This window comes from Strix uralensis, chromosome 1 (genome assembly GCF_047716275.1).
Source record: "Strix uralensis isolate ZFMK-TIS-50842 chromosome 1, bStrUra1, whole genome shotgun sequence".
Classification (NCBI taxonomy): domain Eukaryota; kingdom Metazoa; phylum Chordata; class Aves; order Strigiformes; family Strigidae; genus Strix; species Strix uralensis.
Window position 1 is genome coordinate 65,417,639 of NC_133972.1, and position 19,554 is coordinate 65,437,192.

The following is a 19,554-nucleotide window of genomic DNA, read 5'->3' on the forward strand; positions in this document are numbered from 1 at the left end:
TCGATTATGTTGGAAGAAGCCCACTACACTGTGGCATATCTGTGGATCATGCAGTGGTTATGTTTGTAGTACATCTGTCCCCAAACAGAAAGAAAAAAAAAAAAAAAAGCAGCCATTTGCTTAATGGGTTTATAATGAGACTATCAGTTAGGAATGGACTAAGGGTAAATTTTAGCTTCTTTCCATTCAGCAATTTATCTTAACACTGGCATTCTTTTTCTGTTCTCCAGCAGATCCATTAGTTGCTTGGGCTTTTCTCTGCTTCTTGCACCGAGGGCAATGTCAGCAGATGTTACCCATCACTGCTGTGAATATGCTGCAACACTCAGGTACTGTGGGACCTGCTTTGCAGTGGGGTGTCCTTGATCAAACAGATCCAAAATCTTTCTCTGCATACGTAAACACTGAACAAAGCTGAACATAACAGAGCCAAAAGCTATGATTTAGCAGCTACTGTAGTTAACTGATCATGATCAGCAGACTTTATTTAATAGGGAGGTTGCCTCAGCTGATAAGTATTTATAATATCAACTTCTGTGAACATTTTAAAATATTCTTAACATTGTCACTGATGAACTATTTAATGTCTGGAGATTGTTGATTACCTGTAATTTCCCCATTCTCAACCATGAGATTGTCACTACTGACTCTTGTGACACTGTCATATGATGGAGGAAAGGATGCTGAGGACAAAGTTTCAGACTTGTCAGGACTCCTAGCATAGTTTTCACCCATCATAGATGCAATAAGTCCTTCTTTTTCTGGAGCAGCATCTCCAAGAGTGTCAGTACTGCAGGTTCTGTGATGGTACAGGTAAGAAGCCTGCTTTATGGAGCGCAGGAGCAAATGACTCCTGTAGGCACGCTGGATGACAGTGGCAGAAGCTTCCTCTTGTCTGTGTCTGAGCGTAGTAGAGATTGGCTCATAGGACTTTTTTGATGGATTGGCAGCCATGAACTTCTCCTCCATTTGTACTTTTAGAGTATCCAGCTCCCCAGAATCTCCTAACACTCGTTTGGTAAAAGCAAACAAGATATCCAAGCAGTGGATCCTGTCTCCACTGACCATAGGCAGGTCCATTGCTATGAGTTCAACTCTGTTTGGTTTTGGTACACGTAAAGGTTCAGCCAGAGCATCTGCAAAGTCTGAAAGCACAGAGAAAGTTATAAACTGAGTTGCCTCAGGATCAAACTTCTCCCAGATTTCATAAAAGATGTCAAAGTCATCTTCCCCTAAAGGTGCTGTACTTTCCTCAGTAGCAGCATTGAAGTTCTCCAGAATAACAGCTATATACATGTTTACAACAATGAGAAATGATACAATGATGTAACTTACAAAATAAATAATACCTATGGCAGGTTTACCACATTCACCTATAGTACCATTTATGTTTGGATCACAGTATGGTGGCCCAGTGTTTAAAATAGGACTGAGAAGACCATCCCAGCCAGCCGATGTGGTGATTTGGAAGAGACAAAGCATGCTGTTAGCAAAGGTTTGGAAGTTGAACATATCATCAATGCCATCTTCCATCTTCACATAGGCAAAGTTAGCCATGCCAAAAATGGCATAAATGAACATGACCAGAAAAAGCAAGAGACCAATGTTGAATAGAGCAGGTAAGGACATCATTAATGCAAAAAGCAGAGTTCGAATTCCTTTGGCAGCCCGAATGAGTCTCAGTATTCGTCCAATCCGAGCCAAGCGAATGACCCTGAAGAGTGTAGGTGGTAAGAAATGTTCAAATGCTTTACCGATGCCAGAAAGCAGTAAGGCTAAAATGAAAAGGACAATAGTTGGTTAGAATATCACATTTCTGTTTAACTAGTAAGTAGGGTGAAATGATAATATCTGTATAGTTGAAAAATATCTGACGTGTGTGTGGTAAGACCCTATCAGAACAACCTTTAATAGAAGTTAGAGTTGAAAGAATAGCTGTAGAAAACAGCAATTATGAACTATATTCTTCAGCCACCACAAAATAATACCTGTTGCACTAAGGATGGCGAGCACCTTTCTATGCACAACTTCAAATACCCATATCAGTCGACACTCGTTGACTGATGGTTTTCTTTGACACTGGTTGCATGAATACTTCAGCAGGTGCAGGTTATGTATTTACCTTCCAAATCTGACTTCAAATACTGACGTTACAAAGCTAAAATAAGTAAACAAGATATAATAACAATGTAACAGTCATAATTTAGATAATAGGTAGTCAAGATTTGCAAACCCAGTGGTGAACATAGAAGTTGTGCATACCACTCTACAATGGTCTTTAGTTCATTTAGGGACATAGTTACCATATGGATGTTATTTTATCTTTAGTTTGCATGAAAAAATGACAGACCTAGCAGCACTAGAAGAGGTTTCACTTTTCTAAGTTTAGATGGTCTGGATACATTTTTCTGGATTTCCACTCCAGGAACTTAATTTGTCAAGGAAGAGCCATATTCTTACTAGAATATTACTTACCCAGAAACTTAATTAATACTAAAGAAACAAAATATTTTTCTTCCCCTAAATGCCTTCTGCGATTTTGGCAGTACTGGCCCTAGGAATAGTTAAATTGGCAGAAAGTTCAAATTGGCAGAAGAGCTCTTTACCCCATTCTTTCATTGCAATCCTTTCAAATAAAATACATTTGTGGTGTTCATTTCTATCCTGAAAATAAGTGTTCACACTCTGTAACAATCAGCTATGCCTGAGTTTCCAGAAACTGAATTCTCTAGTCTATAATCTAATTCCAGTCAATTCTCTGTTACAAACACAGATGACAAAACCCAGCAATTTCTATCTGATCGAAGATTTCTTAGTTGGCACTAAATCTGTAACAATGGAAATTATCACATAATGTGGTCTTGGTATGATGGGTTATTCATTTTGTCTTTCAGACTAGAAAAAAAACAAACTCAAGAACCATTATGAAAGATTTTACATAACACAGCTACCTTTTTTCTTTTTTAATACTTTTAATAAAAGAAAACAGCAGAAATTTAGAAAATATTATTTAATATTATTTTAATATAATCATGGTGGGTTTTTTAGTTTGTTTTCCTCAACATTTTACAGTATTATGATTTCCATTTCAATGTCCATTTGCAGTTGATAAATTTAAACTATTTTTTTCTGAAAAGAATAATAATTGATTTAGTAAAGAATTTGCCAAACCAATTTTACTTACCAATAAATGACATGATCACAACAACCAAATCAAATATGTTCCAGGCATTTGAGAAATAGTACTGCCTCAGAGCCACCAATTTCAGTACACATTCTGCAGTAAATATGGCAATGAAGAGTATATTGATTTGGTTAAGTACGTTAGTCTTTGTTGCACTTTGCTCATAGGTTTCCACCATCATGGTGATCATGTTAAGGCAGATGAGAATCATGATGACAACATCAAAGGCTTGGCGTGTTACAATGTCAAAAAGGAAACCTTGGTATCTGTTCTAGAGGAAAAAAATACATCTGGCATCAGTTATGAAAGTAGAGAGTACTCATCCATACATCCATACACCCATCCATGTTTCCAACAGCTCCAGTTTTTATGCTGCAAAGTCACTTCACTATCGTGAAGTCAGAGAAATTTAAGGAAGGCAGAATATAAAAATGACATTAAAAATTCCTTCCCATCCTGAAATTTAAAAAGTTCCAAGGTGAATGTAAAACCCAACAATAATTATGCAGAGAACTGAATAAATATTTAACCTGTAAAATCTTTCAATGCAACTTTTTGGTATGGAATTGACTTTAGAGCACTGTCTGAGTATCACTGTAAAGACAGTATAAATAATTTATATGCAATATATAAACATATGCACTTTTCAGTGAATTAAATTGCACTTTTGCAATGCATTTTCCTTCTGAAGAGTTCAGACAGTCTTACCAGTGGTCTTGGAATGGGTTTTTGAGGTTTCTTGGATCCCAACTTTTTCATTGCATTGTAATATTTTTTCTGTTCTTCTGTCATAAAGATATCTTCCCCACCTAGGTATATAAAGAAATTTCATTGTTATTTGGTGAGAAAGCAACACTATTGTCATTACAAAGTCTAAAATGCTGGAAACTAACATTCCTTCCTTTTGCTGGTACCAGCCCTTTTCATAATGCATAACTGTGTCCAGAAAAACAGAGTGGCACAAACTATACATTCACAGAGCAGAAGTCCTGGGGTGAAACTCAGCTAGCTCAGAAAGCATGAAAATAAAGGACCTACTGAACATCTGAACAGGAGCAAATCTTTCCCTGTCTTCCCACATCCTGGTCTTGTTGAATATCCAAAATAGTCATCAGAGCATCTGTACCAGACTGCTTCTGAGTAACTAGTCTCTTGTGCTCAGTTTCCAAAAAGGAGCAAAATTTTAAGGGGCTGCAGAGAAGATGTCATTGCCCTCAAAATGTTGGGAAAGAGCTAGGTGTTCAAGTTATAGGTGAAAAGAAAGGAGGAAGAAACTCACCCTATGTGCTACTTGTGCTAACTTAATTACTAATGCTCTTGTAAATGCCAACAGTATTTTTAGATTCTATGCATAACAAGGACCTTGTTCTCTAAAGATAGCATTGCTCGAGATACAGTAGGTTCCTGGGTGCACAACCAATATACTTATCTTTTTCTTTTGTTGGTTGAAGTTGTCAATAATAACACCAACAAAGAGATTAAGGGTAAAGAAAGATCCAAAGATGATGAAGATCACAAAGTAGAGATACATAAATAGACTATGCTCCATTTGCGGCTGCTCATTTACCTGCAAGAATGAAAAGCAACATGATAAATTACCAGTAAAAACATGGGCTCAATTTAGAATAATCTTCATATTGCAGATCCTCTCACAAATTGATTCCAGGAGGAAACAATATTTACAGCTGTACTGGTAATTCTCTCAAAATTGGTATAGTTTAAAACTACCAGTAGTGCATAATACAATATATTTTATGTATACGATACTTTTAGAAGGGGCATGAAATGGTGGAAGAAAGTAACATTCATATAGTGACTACTAGATGCATCAAAATTCTAGGACCTCTTAGGGACATTATGGCTCAGATGCTGACTGCTTTTCCTTCTGAAATTAAAGATGAACCTTACAAAATGATACACCAAGCACAACACCTGATAGAAAACTAACCAGAAAACACAACTCAAAAGAATAGTACTACAAAGTGTTTATACTATGACAACTTGTTAATTTGATTTCTTTTACAATGTTTGTTTATGTAGTTTCTGGCTAGATCATTGCAGAACAGGATAATTTAATTCATATTGATATATTTGCACTGAAAATCTTGTAGAGAAAACTTAGTCTTGGACTAATGGTGAATGAGGTTTGGTTGTTGGTTTGTTGGTTGGTTGGTTGGGTTTTTTTACAAAAGCTGATCGTTGTGGGTTTTTTTCTATTCAAACCTGACTTAGAATCCTACCATTTTTGCAATTGATTGAGGTCCTGCTAAAGTCAATAGAAACAGTTACTGCATTGGACATTCTTGACATGATTTTCACAAGCGTTTCAGAAGCATCAGTTCAGCTTCTTCCAATAAGAGCTGTAAATTGCTCAGTACTTGAAAAATCAAGAAAACTATTTAGAAGTCTAATTCCAACCCCTCGCCATTAAAAATCTCAGCCTAGATATTTTTTTCTTCTTAGCAAAAAACTTCTTTTATGGTTATAATGGTTTAAAACAGAACCAGAACAAGAAATATAGTCTTTCAAATTGAAACACACATACACCCATTTTTATATATGGTTACTTTTAAAATTATTTGATTCCTTTGAAGTCATGATCAAATTAAGATAGTCTCTTCATTTTAAATTCTTTACCTCCAAAGACATACCACTTTGTTCCATAACACTGGATGATACTTCTGATAAGATGGAAGACATTACTGTTGATATAAACAGTAGGTAAAATAGTACTAGTGATGTCTGACAATGTATTTTAAATGGTTGCTTATCCACAATAGCTTGATTCTTGATAAGTTTGTGTTTATGTTTTGAAATGAGCTTTAATCTATGTCACTGTAAAACATTCAGATTTACTCCGAGTTTGAGTTTCATAAAAGATGTGTGAAGGTAGGTGCCTCCATGTGAGTGGAAACTCTGAACTCCCCTGCTAGCTGATGGACATTCAGTTATCAGTAGAGTCAATGTAGTATAAAGAGGTGTTCAGATGAACAATATAGATATCCAGGGTAAGCTGAAATGCTCCGTAGATCCCTCTGACCATACTGACTAGCTATCCATTAACCATACGGAGCAATTGGAGGTGAACTCATATGGAGACCTTACAGTATAGGTAACTGCCTTTAGGTGAGTGGATCTAGAGTTGAATCCCACTACCCAGATTAAGATACTATGAGTCATTCATAGATGAAATGTTTACATCACCTGATAAAAAATAATTATTGAAACGATCTAGCACAAACAGCAGATATAAAAGTGCAAAATTCATAACACTTTAGCAGAAAGCAGTAGCATTAACAAAAAATACAGTTTGAATACAGTGACTGACCTCTCGTGAATCTACTGCCGCATACATGATGTCCATCCAACCTTTAAATGTTGCCTAGAATGAGAGATTATGGAAGATATGTTGAACTTTCAGTGTAAAAGTCTTCACATCATTTATAATATCTGAATGACACTGACTGGAGTGAGAGCCTTTGGTATGGTCACCCACATATACCACCAAGCTCTGACTTTAGGGAAACTTGCTCCTGCTGTGTGTGTGGCATTCTCAGGATGTGAAAGCTTGCTACGGTGGGACAGAACATGTTGTCCTAGGATGCTGACAGGGCAAAACTTCATTAGCACGGTCTCCTGAAGGCCTTACAACCCTCATGGTTGAAAAAAAATCTGTACTACAGAAGATTAGTTCAGTATTCGCCCCAACTTTTCTCCTGAGATTGAATCCACCTCTCAGTCTCATGAACGTACTGGAGGCTGAAGGAGCACCTGTCTACCAGATCCCTCCTTACCACCTGGAAAATCACAGCAGCATCTAAATTGTCTTCCTATTTCCACTTATGTGCATGAACAGTACTGGTGTTTGAACAGCCAGCTACAAGGGAAGAGCAGGCTGTATGATACCACTCTTTTCCGTCACCCAGAGATGAGTTAGGAGTTGACAGGAGGTCAAGCCCATCTGACATGGTGCTGGGTAGTGAAAGCAAGCATCACTTACCACCTGAAGAAGAGCCAAGTAGCCAGAGCCAACATTATCAAAGTTGACTTTAACATTGACCCAGAATATTTTTCCTGTGTTATTATACATGCTACAGTCTGTTATGTTATTGATCAGACTATTTAATTCTGAATCTTCTTCTGTCAGATTGACACATTTCCCAAACTTCCCAGCAAAGAGGTTCACTCCCATGATGCTAAAGATGAGCCAGAAGATAAGGCAGACGAGCAGAACATTCATGATGGAAGGGATGGCTCCCAGGAGGGCATTGACAACCACCTTGGATGAAATGGAAGAGGAGAAACACACTTCAACAAAGATGTGCTCAAGTATTTGCTCAGTGCAATAAGGAGTCACTTAGTCATCTCAGGAAACAGAAACTTAATCTTTTCCGTGTAAATACTAGTCACAGGTGACATGGGTACCTTGAACTAAGATTCAAAGTTCCATAGTATCTCTTAGGCTTTCAAATGAATAATTGATACTTTTTGGGCTGCTGTGAACCACTACACATAAGTATACTACAGTGCAATCCCATCCTCTTTTGATGAGTTTCCCTTGGTTTTGGAGTGGGGGATGTTTTGTTTGTTTGTTTGAAACTTTTATAACGTAAAATTTCTAAAGTATTCATCCATAAGCACTAGTGCAGAGGATTGTATTATTAAGACTGTAGAAAGTAGTTTTTAAAAGGACCAGTAATAACTCTCCACTAGTATTTTTCGAGATCTATTATTTTCAGCGGATTGTGTTTAGGGTCTTTTGGGGTCTATAACCATGAGCTAGGTACTTTTACTCTGCCAGGTGCTGTATAATCACAGAAAATGTCAATGTAGATTTTAAGTGTATGCTAAGACATAACAGATTGCTTCATAAAATGGGGCAGTGTAAGGAAACAATGAAACTATATCTTTGAGTTTCACAGTGAAGACAATGAACTCAGCAGTCAGGTAGCAAAAGGAGAACTTGATGGACCAGAACAGAAATGAAGCTTTGTGAAGGTTTGTGTAGACCACGTCACATACATTCTGCATAGCAAGACAGAAAGTATGATGGTACCTGTTTCAAAATTGATGCCTGACACGGAAATTTTGATACAGTCTGTTAATTACTTTAATGCAATTTTTCTCTGCCTTCACAGTGACAAGATTGCCGTCAGAGAGCTTTCAGTCTCTCTTTCAGAAGATATCCAAAATCAATCTACATCTCAGCTGCATTGAGGCTGCATTCCCATGTAAAGGTGTGACAGTGATACCGTATGTATTTCTATCATCTGTTTTCACATACCAGAGTGTATTCCATAGACCAGACTTTTTCCCAAATGTCACTGTAGTTATCATACTGTTTCACATTGCAGTGTACAGATGCATTTTGTATGTGGCTGAGGGAATCCTTCTCTGCATTCGCACAATGGTAGATTTGTAATTAAACATAATTAATGCCCAGCATCTTCATGCTGTTGCGGTGCTCTTTTGATGGAAAAAAAGCAGTAGATATTCTACAGACAAACACTCCTGCTTTTTGAAAGAATAAGTCTATTTGGAACAATAATGCGAGCAAAGTAGCTCTTACTAGTCTAAAGTTTTTGTAAATCAATCCAGTAAAAACTTACAGAATGGAGGTGATTCTTTCCTCTGAATTAGCTTGCCATCAGACTTCAAAAATTAGAATTGTGCTCACAGTTCTTATTATTTATTTTTGGCTATCTCAGCAAGACGGGAACACAAGAATGTTCCATCGCTACTCAGTCAAAGTTCTGCCTACTCTAGTTTTAGTTTCAATGGCACTTAGAATCAATCACTCAAGGACAGTCTATAAGGAGCAGCCAAGTACAGAGGAGTACAGAAAAGGTACCTTTTAAAAATTCATTTTATAGGTCCTAAACTGAACTTCGGGTAGACATGTGAACTTCATAAAGACAGTCATGAATTACAAACCCATTACATGTTTATTAGTACTGACAGGCTTTAATTTGTATTCAGTCTTACCCTCATTCCCTCGAATCGTGACAATGCTCTTAAGGGTCTTAGAGCTCGGAGAGTCCTAAGAGATTTCATGGGGCCAAATGAACTGCCAAAGAGGTTTATTAAAGAGACCTGAATGGGAAGACAAAATAAAGCATTAACAATGTCCTGACATACATTTCCTTTACTCTTGTTAAAAGAACCAAAACAAGACAAAACTAAATCTCCCCGTATATTCAATGCCCAGAGTGCAATATCCTGAAACCATCATTAAAGGAGGCAAGAGTACTGTCTTAACTTTGCATCCAGAAAATAATCAGTGATTCTGCTATCATATCCTGTGCCAGGACCTGTGTAGAAACACCGAAGGCAGAACTTACATCTACAATGAGGAAGTCCAGCCAGCACCAGGCATTGGTGAAATACTTCTTGAAGCCATAGGCCACCCATTTCAGGAGCATCTCCAGAACAAAGATGAAAGTGAACATTTTGTCAAGAAATGCCAACATAATTTTAATACTTTTTCTCTCATTTATATGGATATCTTCAAATGCCTGAAATCATAATATATAGATAAATGGCAAAAGTCAGAGACGAGCTTTATAAAATGAAAGCCTAGCATCATTAAGACCCCTTCGTCATTCAGTATGTTTTACACAGATCTAAATACCTTCTTTTACTCAAATCTATGTCAGCTGATAAATGTGTAATTCTCCCTGTCCCTTCTCTTTCTTTTTCTCTATATACTACAGTCCTGTGGACACACACATCATGCACACTGGAATCCTAGGAGGAAAGTAGATTTTTTAGAAATTTTTTTCGAGAACTTTATACATTGAAGAGAACTAAGTACTACTTTTTTTCAGGTATTAAGAGTCACTTATTTGTTTTAATGTTATAAAAACTCCTTTATATTTCACAAATGTGAAATAACTTCCTGATAAAAATCCAGTATCAGCCAGAAGAGAAATAGCTTCCAAGATTTATATATTTTTAGCTTTGCTCACGCTCTAATTTTTAATAATATAACAGACTTGCAATAATTATAGTGAATAAATGACTGCTATGTGAAGCCTCTTTTCTCCTTATGAGTTCAAAGATATTTGCTGTGTTTTCTACTAAAAGAACTTGTCTGAGCTCAAATTAAAGTTAAAAATGCTTCTAAATAAATACATGAAACTGTGCTACACTAACCAGGGCTCCGCTGCTCAGAAGAATCATGAATATGATAAAGGATTCAAACCAGGAGTGTTCAACAATCTGGTAGCAGGTTTTTCTCAGATTCCACCATGTTTCTCCTCCAAACTTTATGGCACTACCCACATAACAACGAAAGTATCGAACACAACCTGAAAGTGAAAGACAGCAATGAACGATTGGAAGGAATGTACATGCATGTGAAGGGCTGCTCAAGAAACTTCTGGGGGCAGGGAAAAGTCAATGGTCACATTAACTGCATCTCATGTTTTGCCATGAGGAAAAAAAAATTAAGAAACATCTAATTTTCTTTGCCTTGTAACTCCTATTTATATACACATAAACTAAGTGGAGTCCTTTGGACGACTTTCCACTGTTTCAAGATATTTCTGTAGATACTGGACACGCTCTTACTGACCTGCTATTTGGGCATACAAAACTTCAGGGTCATGCATTCTGTTTAGAAGGCAGAGACAGATACCCTGGAACAAAATGGCTTGGAGACACAGAAGGTAAACTGTTGTTTTCAATATTGCAGCATTATACTGTGCCTTGCAAGGTCCATTCATTTATTTATTTGTTTCTGAATGTATGGAGTGACTGATCTTATATCATATAGCTAGAATGTGACATAGTCTTTCAGGTTAACACATAGGCTATTTTCAGGCTCACCAAATTATTTCTTATAACAAACAATGACACCAGGGCCCTCTAACATTTCCTGACCACCCCATTACAAAATCCTTGGTTTGATTACTTATTATTTTTGCCAAGAACTAACTCACTTTGGCTAACATCTTCCTTGCTCTGTGCTATTTCATGTTTTCATTATGTCAAAAAATGTCAGTCATTTCCAAGCATGGGAAAAAATGTATATATGTGTCATATATATGTGAAATCTTATATATGATAATACATAATATGTATATATAATTCATATATATGATAGAATATAATATATGTTAAAAGATCTGATCATCTTTCTTTCATAATCCCAGTTTCCGTAGTAATGTGGATCTGGGATACGAGATGAGGCAGGGAATGGGACTTGTACAAGACAGGGGCTTTTTTTTTTTAGCGCAGAAATGTGTGTTAGGTATAGATTTGCTGCACCTTCAGTTGAGTTCTCTAATGGTTTTCCCACAGCAGGCACACTTCAGCCTGGGACTAGAGAGCACAAAACAAGACATTTCACATTTCTTCTCTGGAGTGGGGGGGTGTGTGGTAATAGTTACTTCTTTTGTTCTAACAGCTATACTGGCAAAAAATGCCATCGATAAAGTAGTTTTGAAAAAAACCCTGTAGCTCAGAAATCTGACATCTGGATTATTAATGAATTATTTGTGGGTTTTTTTTTCTGGAGAAAAAAAATTGCAAGGTAGGTACAGTGGATATCTCAGGATTTATGTTGTATAACAGTGAAAATATATATATATTATTACTACATAGAGAATACTTTGCATTCAGGTACACCTCTCTAGTTTCAGATAATTTCTACATGCTTCATTGTTATTGATTCAATCCTAAAACTGTGCATTAGAAGTTTTATTGACCCAAAAAGGGCACAGAGGAAAAAAAAAAAAAAAAAAGGCCAGCTCCGCAGAACAGGGCAATGAGGGGATGGGAGTAATTACAGCCAGATTTGATTTATCCATGTTCTTGTCAGATAAAATATCCAGGAAGTGGCACTTGATTGAGAAGGCGATGATGAGAGAAAGGCTTTGCCTTTGGGAGTGGAGAAGGAAAGCAAGATCAGAGAGATGTGTGACCTGCTGCTGGGCTCCACATAAACAACGCTGGAGAAGTCCCTCATGATCATTTTGTGGTACAGGGAAGCTTGAACGGGCAGAAAACAACAGAATCAAAGAAAACTTGGGGGATGGCTGGTAATTGTGGTGGTCAGCCAGGCTGACTGGGTGAGCAAAGAGAAAGTTGGAGCACCAGGAAGAATTTTGCCACAGTTATAATTTGTTTAATGCAACACACTTGAAAGAAACAAGCCTATAAACTGGATTTATATAGTTTATTCTCTCACAACTAATACCAAGAGTGCAGAGATTACTCCTGGACTTCAGTAATGACTGTTATTTGGGAAAAATCTCAAGAGCTATTTCTTTGCATCTTGTCAAAAACACATGTTGTTACAGATGTTAGAGTAGGAAAAATTCATGAGAGGGCTGAATATACCCCATAACAACCTGTGAAGCTAGATGTATGATGATTTGAGAAGGAATTCCTAGATTAGCACCGTATAGAAATTCAACTTCATCCTAGCAGCTTCTCTCTGCTTATTTCACTCCTTTGTTACAGAGATTGTCCATGAAATGTTATTCAAGGAATAAACATTTATACTGTTGTATTAACAATTCTGATGTGCCAAGTGCCTTGCTCCAGTGGCCATTGCCAGGTGAGATCTGATCACATAGACTTCTCTTATGTTAAGCCCCAGAAGTGACTTGGATGCTGTCCAATAGAGCGAAACTCATCTCACTTCACTATAATAATCTCATTTTTAGGGACCGGGTCTATGCCATTGCTCAGGTCCCAGTTAACAGCAATTGTCTTTAAGGAAAAGAGGGTTTATTTTTCAGGTGTCATGAGCTCTCTCTTGACTAGAGAGGGAAAATGATTTGGACAATTTATCCGATTTCTAGATAACTATAATTAACTGAAAATAATCTGCCCCTATTGTCTCAGCATCACTAGAGAAACAAGTTGGGTTTTGACTCTTCTCACTCCCCAGTAATGAAATCACGAGAGCCTTACCTTCTGGAAAACATTTTTCTGGAGTCTTGAAGTCTTCAGAAAACTCCGGAATCTGTCTCAAAAGATCTTCAGGATTTGTCAGATCCACTGTGCTGCCTTCAGAAGGGCTGATGCTGGCAAACTACCGAGCAAAGTAAGATCAGGTATTGTTTCTTTCTACATTCAGCTCCAAATGAATAAATTAATCCATGAACAAATAAAATTCAAATTAAAACTTGGCTATGTGCTAATATTTCAGGTAGTGTTGGTAATGCAACAAACTTTGTGATTTTAAAACTCTATGAGTTTAGAAGTACTAATAGGTGCATCAAAAGCTGTATAATTACAATATCTATCTACATGAACCAGATGTAACTGCCTAATAAGCTGGTAAATCGAAGCTTTTAAATTGATTATAAGTATAGGTAGTTCTCAAACCAGAATAAACTACTTGGGTTAAAACCATGAAATCATAGAAAGATGCATCCAAACAGGAGAACCAGATAAATATATCTGGTATTGTATCAGGAACTGAACATCCATGACAGTATTTATGAAGTAGAAATTGGAATCATATTATATAGTCTCCAGTTACAAAGCTTTTTGCTGTCCCATTAAACCATATATAATGTATGATGAGTAAGTAGTTTGTTACAAATTACTTTATACTTTTGTTCTTTTCTGTTTGTGTATTGTTGTTTGTTATTTTTTGAATGTATTCTTTATTCAAAATTATGTTAAAAATACTTTTAATTTATTACTATCTTTAATGTCATAGTGAGAAACTCATTTAAAGTATTATGTTTCTTGAAACTGAGATACTTGGGATACAGGCAGACTTTCTGGAATTTCCCACTGGAAGCATATTTCTCTTTCAATACCTTTTTTTTTTTTTCCTTGTTTCCTTTTTTTGTGGGCTCAGATTTCAACAAATGGAAAGTAGCAGAGAAGATGTTATGAATTATTTGTTTGAATCAAATTATTTTGCTGTTTTTCCATTTCTAAACACTCTCTTTCCCATTTTTTCTTAAAAATCAATACCTAGAAACCCAGCATGGCTTTGATTTCATTCACAGAATTCCAGCTCCATCATTAACCAGCCGGACTGACTACTGCAAGGTCAGAGACGCTGCACTCCACTCCAGCAAATCCTTGAACAGAAACGTACCCATGATTGACAAGTCAGTATCATTTGGAAAAAAAAAAAAAAAGTTACCTCTTTTTGTTCTGGTGATGATGGTTCAACCTTCCTATCCTTTCCTAGGTAACGCACACTAAATTCTTCAGAGGAAAATCCTGATCCTTTACTCCAGCTGCCTGAATTTTTCCCTCTTTCTCCCCTTTGTCTCAGGTGATTTTCATCCTGAAAAATAATCTGCAAATTAGAGAGGGTTTCTTTTCTCTTTTTAGGGAGTGGACAAGTTGGAAGGGAAAGAAAGATAGGATATGCATTTCATTTAAAGTGGGACTATCCAGACAAAAGTCATAAGATACGATCATTTTGAGTCTCTGATTTTACCTAAGGATAGAGAAAGGGGCATTTTTCCCAACAGATGTGCAGCAAACTAAGGAATTTTAGTGAACTAATGGAAAGTTAAGGGAGAAGTTTTGCATAGGAATTAAGATGAAAACTTAAGGTGGGAAATTTTGAGACCAGAACAGCAATCTTCTAAGGTTAAAATAGAACTGAAAATTCAGAGAACACAAAGAAATAGCATAATATATGCTATCATATAGGAAACATGACCTTAATAGAGCTCCTCCATACTTAATCTTTTCTAAATTCTTCTAATAATTACTACATACTACACACAGCAAGGCAAATCAAAGAGTGGACCAGAGCTGTAAATTCATGTTATGAATCCATGATAGTGTTCTTTATTCAGAACATACATTTTTGCTTTGTTATGTAAATAATGCCAAGATAGTTGGCATTATCCACATACTTTTACATAAAAATTTCAAGTTCACCAAGGACTGCCACAATTATTTATGGACAATCTATGGGCTATGCAATTACCCATGTGTAACACTGTGTCTGCTAGGCATTCCTGAAGCAAACCCAAAAATTTATGGTCTGTCTTTTAAGACCATGAAAGAATCTGAATTTTAAAAGGGTCCAGGTGATAATTTACCCTGGCTCTAAACATTTGTACCTTTGGCTATACTTCAAAATTTGATAACTCTCTGGAAATGGGTCAACGTATGCCACCCCGTTCTGTTAGAGACAGTCTTTTATCATATATGCATCACAGTATATATATGATCCTATTGTTCCAACACCAATAAACAAATTCATTACCTGTTTGCTGTATTCTATGTCTGTAAATGTGCTCAGTTTATCATCATCTTCAAAACCCTCACTTGTATTCTCTGCCTCAGCAATAGGGACACAAACAAATACATTGGGATTGCTAATAAAATCATCAAGACCTGAATATTTGTCCCCATTCTTATCAGCCCATTCATTATTGTAATTCTCTTTACAATTTTTTATTTCTTCACACTTGAACCCAAGTGTGTTCTGTGCAGTCAATTTGATTTTCTTCCTGTGCGCTTTTTTTATATGCCTGAGCTTTCCACAACAGGTATCCCACGTAACGCTCTTCACAAAGTGAAATCCCTTGTGAATCCGAGCAAAGGCAATCCGAAGATTGTTCATCTCTCCGTCATCCTCTGCTGTCTGGAGACAGTCAGTACTGAAGGAATTCAGCAGTAACGCAATAAAAAGGTTGAGAACCTGAAAGTCGTTGAAATAACAATAAAATTAAGAGTCAGGAGAGTAGCATTCAGAAATCTAAACTCTAACTTTGAAGAACACAGATACTATCAAAGTTCAGTCTTACTGAGCAAACCAGAACAAGGTAATAATGAAATGACTATGACTGATCACATTGTGGTTGATGAAGTAAACTTCTCTCGGAACGTTCAATGTTTCCATGACCCTCTTCCCCCAAAAAGTTATTTAAAACTGTAGCATTATTTGGCCAAAACAACTTTTTGAAGGTTATAGTAGTAACAAAGACTATGGTCATGCTTGTCAGTTTAATAATATCTCTTCCTTCTTCAAACTAGAAATAAATCAGGCCTCTGTGGAGCTTACTTCCAAAATCCTGTGAGATCAAATGCAGGCCTAGAAATTCCATCAAATCTACAACACTGTCACAAAAATCAAAATCAAGAGAATCTTGAAGTGAGGTTTCCTCCCTGCTTTTGAGTACATTTAAACAGAAAAATTTATAAACCCCACTTTTTTTTGTTTGTTTGTTTTTGTTTAAAGGGAATGGGAGAATTTAATTTTTTTTCCTATTGTTTCAGTTTGGGATGGAATCTACATATCTTAATTTTTATCACATTAAAACTGGGCAGATAGCACCCTTGAGTCATCCAGGGACCACAGCTACTGGAAAATATTAGCCCTCCAGAGACCAGTTCATCCCATCTGTCTTAGCTATTGATCTTAGGCTGGAATAAATCTCACTCCCAGATACCTCTCTATTTCCTTTGATAATAAGAAAGCCTAGACAAGGAGTGTAAGCTAAGCATTTAATTGTTTGTCAGTTAACATTATTCAATATGAATATCACTCACAGCATTTCATCACTGAAATCAATCACTGTGGTTTAGAACAGTCAGGACTTTCAAACCAGGAATTTGGGATTCAGCCACAGAACATGTATTTCCCATAAAGAACTGCCTAAACATAATAATTTTCAGCGTTTTTTTTTTCATTAAAATTGGTATATTAATGATACTGAGAATGACATAAGAAACAAAGCTACTAAAAAGATTTTTATGATTTGGGCATTAAGAAAGGATAGAACAAGACCAGGAAGGCAGACTGCCCCTTACACCCCAGCACAGGTGTGTGAGGCTGTGTAGGGTATGTTATAAAGGATCTAGCTCTTGGGTGTAAAAGTATTTAGAGATAATCACAGAAAATCCTGTTTTCAGTGGTAGATGTGTAGATACTGCCATTTGCTCATAAAAAATTCAATACTTGAGAGAAATCTTTAAAAAAGAAAATGTTTTTTAATTTGATTTACAGAGGAACTTAAGCACTTAGCTCCATTAATTCAAGCAGGTAAGCCAAATCCCAAAACGTGAAGAAACATAGTTGCCTGTATTATACTTGTTGCAAAGATATTCCTCATCACATTGCCACATGAAAAGGTCAAGTGATGCTGGGTGCAAAGCACAAAAAATATGAAAATATGGAGAGTGGCTCAAAGGTGAAAGGCAAATGAGGCTTTTGCAGACTATAGCACACACGGGTAACTTTTCCAGCTGTGTTTAGGGAAACTACCTTTTGTTGACAAAATGCCAATTAAGTAGATTCTACCATAGACAGGCTGAAAAGTAGAAAAGATTGGAAAACTCACCACTAAATTTCCTATCACCATGACCAGCAGAAAGACGAGAAGGCACAGTGGTTGTTCAGCAACCACCATGCAGTCCCACATGGTCTCAATCCATTCTCCACACAGAATTCGGAAAATTATGAGGAATGAGTGGAAGAAGTCCATCATGTGCCAGCGTGGCTCGCCATTTTTGTTTATTTTATGGCTGTTCTCCCCATAGCTTCTCCCAAAAAGTTGCACCCCTACTATAGCAAAAATGAAAACGATAATTCCCAGGACGAAGGTCAGATTGCTCAGTGCTCCCAGGGAGTTACCAATTATTTTAATTAGAGTGTTTAAAGTTGGCCAGGACTTCGCCAGTTTGAAGACTCTCAGCTGAAACATAAAACATAGTAGACATCTGTAGAGATAACCCATCCTTGCGCTATTCAAATCCTGCAAAAAGCATTTTATAGATATTCTGAACTATTCCAGCAATGTAATATTTGTGGCACTGTGACGCTAATACTTTTTAAAAAGTATTTATAGATATATTTTAATTTGTTTTTAACTGGGGAATGTTGCAAACATAAACTAACCACCTTGTAAAGGACCAGGCTAACTTGAGTCACTGCTAAGTGTTTGGCCCACACAGGCAAGTATCCGTACAAGGCATTTGATGCAGATCATGGTGGCTAAATTACATGTAACGCAAAGGACCAAAGCTGGGATACTGGCTGCTGTATTACTATAAAAGGAGTCTATCTTTTGGTAAAACAACCTAAATCAGTCCACAGTATATGATATGAATACCTTAACATCATTTCACATCTACTTTTAAGTATTTTTTCTGTATTTGTACTCTGACATTTTTTTCCTAATTTCCTGTGCTAATTTTAAATTTTTGACACCAGTTTTATAACATGTCTACTCTCTAATATATTTTTCCTCAATATTTCTTAGTATATTCAAAATAAATATACATGTCATTAAACTCTGACTCTAACAGCATAAGGAGTTTATGAGTGTGTTTCTTATTCCTAGTTCCAAGAGGAGGAAAAATAAATTAAAAAAAAAAAAATCATTTCCTGCATGCTAACTGCAGACAACAGAAGTATTATTCTATTCAAAATATAAAGTTTTATACAACTGAGTAAGCAAGTAGCATTACCAGTCTGAAGGATCGTAAAACTGACAGGGTTCCTCCTTTTCGCCTTTCTTTCTTGCCTTTGTGCTTGGGTAAACTCAGTTCAATTAAACTCAATGTGACAATTATACTGTCAAAAATATTCCAGTGCTGCTGGAAATAATAATAGGGATCTAGAGCGATGATTTTTAGGATCATTTCTGCAGTGAAGATTCCTGTAAAAACCTGTGACAAAGAAACAGTAACATCAGCCTAAAAGTAGCCATGAATTTATCTTATCTTTAGATTATGTTCCTGCAAATAACATTCATGAACAGGTCAACAAAACCCATTTTTATGAACTTCTAATGCACTTTATATTAAAATGGGAGGATCGTTTTCAGCCTTTTCAGGAGTGCGTTGAAGTGTATCAATAAAATCTAGGAATTATCTATATTAGAAATTTAGGATTTATAAATGCAGAGTTTGCTAATCTTTCATTTTTGCAGTTACTCTTTATGTCTCAAGTGAAAATACCCATCAATCAATCTTTGGTATAAAATGTCACATAGCTGAGAATTTGCTTACCAAGTTGCCTACGTGAAGCATCGATTTAAAATTATCTGACATATTATTATGCTCCAGTGCCATGAATAAAGTGTTCATCACAATGCAAACAGTGATGGTGAGATCGATAAAAGGATCCTTTATGAAAGCAGCCACTTTTTTCTTGATTCTCAACCAAAGCGGACAACAGTCCCAAATTAGGTACTTTAAAGCAAAATCATTCAGGCACGGTGGGCATCTCCGCTGAGATTCTTCAAGTTCTAAATGCAAAAGAAAACCCCACTATAATTAAATAGTTACCACTGAGTAAGATGATGAAATAACAATTGCAAGTATTCAAAAGACCAGAGAAGAAAAAGGAAACCTCATATCTCACACAGAGCCCCAAAACTTCCCTGCACTTTCTATCATTCATGTTGTCCCTACACCAGCTA

At 36.5% G+C, this 19,554-nt stretch overlaps 1 protein-coding gene across 1 annotated transcript in view; it reads right to left on the reverse strand.

The window, feature by feature from the left end:
- Positions 1-576: 576 nt before the first annotated feature.
- LOC141948121 (sodium channel protein type 5 subunit alpha-like) overlaps positions 577-19,554 on the reverse strand; it is a 33,913-nt gene continuing 14,935 nt past the window's right edge. Inside the window, exons 14-27 of the mRNA XM_074880589.1 lie at positions 19,142-19,380; positions 18,599-18,799; positions 17,470-17,823; positions 15,390-15,827; positions 13,109-13,229; positions 10,340-10,494; positions 9,526-9,699; positions 9,170-9,277; positions 7,185-7,463; positions 6,513-6,566; positions 4,610-4,751; positions 3,893-3,993; positions 3,185-3,455; positions 577-1,775 (exon numbers count right to left, since the gene is read on the reverse strand). Of these exons, the coding sequence (XP_074736690.1) occupies positions 577-1,775; positions 3,185-3,455; positions 3,893-3,993; positions 4,610-4,751; positions 6,513-6,566; positions 7,185-7,463; positions 9,170-9,277; positions 9,526-9,699; positions 10,340-10,494; positions 13,109-13,229; positions 15,390-15,827; positions 17,470-17,823; positions 18,599-18,799; positions 19,142-19,380 (3,836 nt within the window). The remainder of the gene's footprint in view (positions 1,776-3,184; positions 3,456-3,892; positions 3,994-4,609; positions 4,752-6,512; positions 6,567-7,184; positions 7,464-9,169; positions 9,278-9,525; positions 9,700-10,339; positions 10,495-13,108; positions 13,230-15,389; positions 15,828-17,469; positions 17,824-18,598; positions 18,800-19,141; positions 19,381-19,554) is intronic.